This window comes from Vigna unguiculata, chromosome 3, assembly GCF_004118075.2.
Source record: "Vigna unguiculata cultivar IT97K-499-35 chromosome 3, ASM411807v1, whole genome shotgun sequence".
Taxonomy (NCBI): domain Eukaryota; kingdom Viridiplantae; phylum Streptophyta; class Magnoliopsida; order Fabales; family Fabaceae; genus Vigna; species Vigna unguiculata.
In genome coordinates this window covers 5385322-5388747 of record NC_040281.1, presented here as the reverse complement: position 1 = coordinate 5388747, position 3426 = coordinate 5385322, and the positions used below count along the sequence as shown (strand labels likewise).

At 41.9% G+C, this 3426-nt stretch overlaps 1 protein-coding gene across 1 annotated transcript; it reads left to right on the top strand.

Moving 5' to 3' along the window:
* Positions 1 to 1092: 1092 nt before the first annotated feature.
* Positions 1093 to 2527, top strand: LOC114179862 (U-box domain-containing protein 28-like). The gene has a single exon (XM_028066341.1). It carries the CDS (start codon positions 1173 to 1175, stop codon positions 2427 to 2429), a length of 1257 nt encoding a protein of 418 aa, XP_027922142.1. The 5' UTR covers positions 1093 to 1172; the 3' UTR covers positions 2430 to 2527.
* Positions 2528 to 3426: the final 899 nt, after the last annotated feature.

Genomic DNA, 3426 nt, shown 5'->3' with positions numbered 1-3426 from the left:
TGTTTTTTGTATCTAATCACTAAAAAACGTTTTGAAACCTAGATATGGATAGAAAAATCAAGAGGTTTGGTTCTACATATAGGCCTAAGCTCTTGGTCATTCTATATATCTTTTCTTAATGTGTCCTTTTGTTAAAATATCTAAGGAATTAGTAATTTTACATTTAGAATTTGTTTCTAAGATATTAAGGCTTAAATACCTTTAATGTTAATGTTTTAATATGTTAGAGATATATTGTTTAAATGATTGTTTAGAGTTGTGATCATGAAATCCAGTCCCAATCTGATTATTTCATAACATCCAAGTTTAGTAATATTATATGCTTTTACTTGTTTAGTAATGGAAGTAGTAATAGGTAAGCATTTTTGAAAGAATTTTATTAAAATAGTGTATGTTTAAAACAAATGCATTATGATGACGGGTATAAAACGTAATTAAATCGAAAAAAAAAATTGAAAAATATAATGTTTGATTAAAAAGTAAAAATAGCAGTAGTTAATTTTTTCGAAAAGTATTTGTGAGAGAATGCGTAAATTGAGAGATGATAAGTTAGATAAGGAGAAAAATATTTGAATTTTTATGTGAAAACCTTTTAAACCAGATTGATAGTATATAATTAAACGAGAACTTTGTTGTGCAGTAGTTAAATAAGAAGTATAATTGAAATAATTTGGATTGTGAACGTGTGGGAGTGAGCGAGAGTGAAATAGCATGGGCATGATGATGATGATTTTGTAAGAATATGTGAGTGAATGTAGAAATAAGGGAAATTATAGTTTGGTAAGAAGAAAAGAAAAGGGTAAGGGGTTTACCCCACTTGCAGTTGCAGGTGCAGTGGGAGGTGGTTGTCGTTGTCGAAGGTTGGACTCCCCCAACATATGGATGATGTAATGAAGCCGACCGATGGAACCGTGGGTGGGACCCAGACTCAGCACCAAAGTAATTTCAATTATAAGTCCTTCCCCTGTGGTCCCCTCTTTCCCACCCCCACCTTCTCCTCCTCATCATACGCAATTATTTCCCACCCTCCGCACGTGTCAACGCTTTTCCCATCCTACCCCTCCAAAATAAATACTAAACACGTCACTCTACCTTTGACTCTCTCTCTTTTCTTTAAACACCCCTTTCTTGTCCGCTCCATCGCCCACCTCTTTCTCTGTCTTCTCACCACCATGGTTAGAGACGATCTCTACATCACCGTTCCCAGCTTCTTCCGCTGCCCTATATCCCTCGACGTCATGAAATCCCCTGTCAGCCTCTCCACCGGCGTTACCTACGACCGTTCCAGCATCCAACGCTGGCTCGACAACGGCAACAACACGTGTCCCGCCACCATGCAGGTTCTTCAGACCAAGGAATTTGTTCCTAACCGAACCTTACAGAGGCTCATCCAGATCTGGTCAGACTCCCTCCACCACCCACTCCACCCGCCTCTCTCCCCCACCTCCACCCACTCCCAATCCCTCCCCTCCAAGGAACAAATCCTCCTCGCTATCTCCGACTTGCAGACTCGCCACGACAACCGCTTCGACTCGCTCGCCAAAATCGCGCGGTTCGCGCAGGATTCCGAGGAGAACCGCGATTTTCTCGTCAGAACGGAATGCTTCGTGCCGCTGCTGGTTGGCTTCCTCGACAATGTCAATGGCGGCGTCGAGTTCCTCGAACAGGTCGTTACGGCGTTGGATTTGGTTATCGGAAAAATGGAAGATCGCGAGGGGCTGAAAAACCTGATACTGAAGAGGCAGGGCGAGGCAGAAAAACAGAGTCTGGATTCTCTGCTCGTCGCTCTCCGACAAGGGAGCCATGCCACGCAGATAGCATCGGTTAGGGTTTTGACGTCGGTCGCCGTGGACGTGGAATCGAAGCTTATGATAGCGGAGAAGGAAGGTTTGGTGTCCGAATTGCTGAAGCTAATCACGCCGGAGAAAGATCCGGATCTAATCGAGAACTGTTTGTCGTGCCTGGTGGCGATTTCGTCTCCAAGACGGAGCAAGATGAAGCTGGTGCGTCTGGGAGCGGTTAAGGTGTTGTCGAAGCTTCTTTGCGGTTCGAACATGAGCGTGTCGATGACGGAGAAGGTTCTGAAGCTGGTGGAAACGGTGTCGTCTACGAAGGAAGGGAGGTTGGAGATAGGCGAGGATTCGGCGTGCGTGGCGGCGATAGTGAACAAGGTGCTGAAAGTATCCAGCGTGGCAACGGAACACGCCGTTACGACGCTGTGGAGCGTGTGTTATCTGTTTCGGGATGAGACGGCGCAAGAGGCCGTTACGAAGGCTAACGGCTTGACCAAGATTCTGCTTCTGATGCAGAGTAATTGCTCGGCGCAAGTGCGCCAAATGTCTGCGGATTTGCTCAAGATATTTCGGGTTAATTCTAAGTCGTGTCTTTCATCTTACGACACCAAAACCACTCATATTATGCCCTTCTGATCATCCTTTTACTCCTATTACCGCCTTTGTAAATCATACACAAATTTTGTTAGTCAATAGACAAAAACGAAAATGAAATTGAAGATTCATTTCAACCCTCTCTTTCTCTTTCTCTTTGCCTTCCTTCTTATCCTGCTCTATGCAAGTTTGTACAAAATTAACAAAAATCATCTTCTGTGTCATGTTTGCTTTTTACGTTGAACAGCACCAGCTTAGAAGGTAACCAAATTTGAACACGCATTGATTTGTAGGAAAAAGGTTTATATATTAAACTTCTAAATTAAAGAATTAATGTATAAACCACTGGTTCTTAGGAGTCGAATCCTGAAATGTATGATATGTTATTGTTGGAAACTTGATAGACGTAAGTAGAAGGTAAAACACAGAGCAGTGAGAAAGTGAGGCAATGTTGTTGAAGTGTGCAATGGAAAGACGCAGAGAGAAAGCAATGAATGAATTGTTTTGGTTTGGTTTGCTGAGTGTAATGATGGGAGGTTTGTGTTTGAGTGAGAATTGTTTGTTTGCAAAGAAAGGGACGAAAAGGATGGGAATCGGAAAGGAAAAAGAAATGGGTTAAAAGAGTGGGGGTTTGACCAGTTGTGTCATGGGAATTGGAATGCTTTAACAATACCCACCTTCAATTCAATCATAAAAGTTAAAATAATAATTCACCAAATTTATATATAAGTAATCCATGATCTTCAGAAAAGGACGGCCTCCATTACAATCCACACCATCATCACATTATTAAACAAACAAACAAACAAACATGCAACCATTATTCAAAACTTGTTTCTTCTATATTGGATTTTCGTGCGCCTCAACACTCTCCCATTGGCTGCAACTAGTACCAATACCAAAGGGAAAAAGTTGAGAAAGCATGGTTCCCCAAGCACTACCTTTCTCTTTCTTTTTTTATTTCTTTTCCTTGCCCTAGGTATGAAAATTTCTGTGTGAAGTAAAGTACACACGTACGTATTGGATCAAGCGTATCGGT

Bases quoted from the DNA above. Each gene is read 5' to 3' on its own strand.
- LOC114179862 (XM_028066341.1), top strand. From the start codon at position 1,173: ATGGTTAGAGACGATCTCTACATCACCGTTCCCAGCTTCTTCCGCTGC.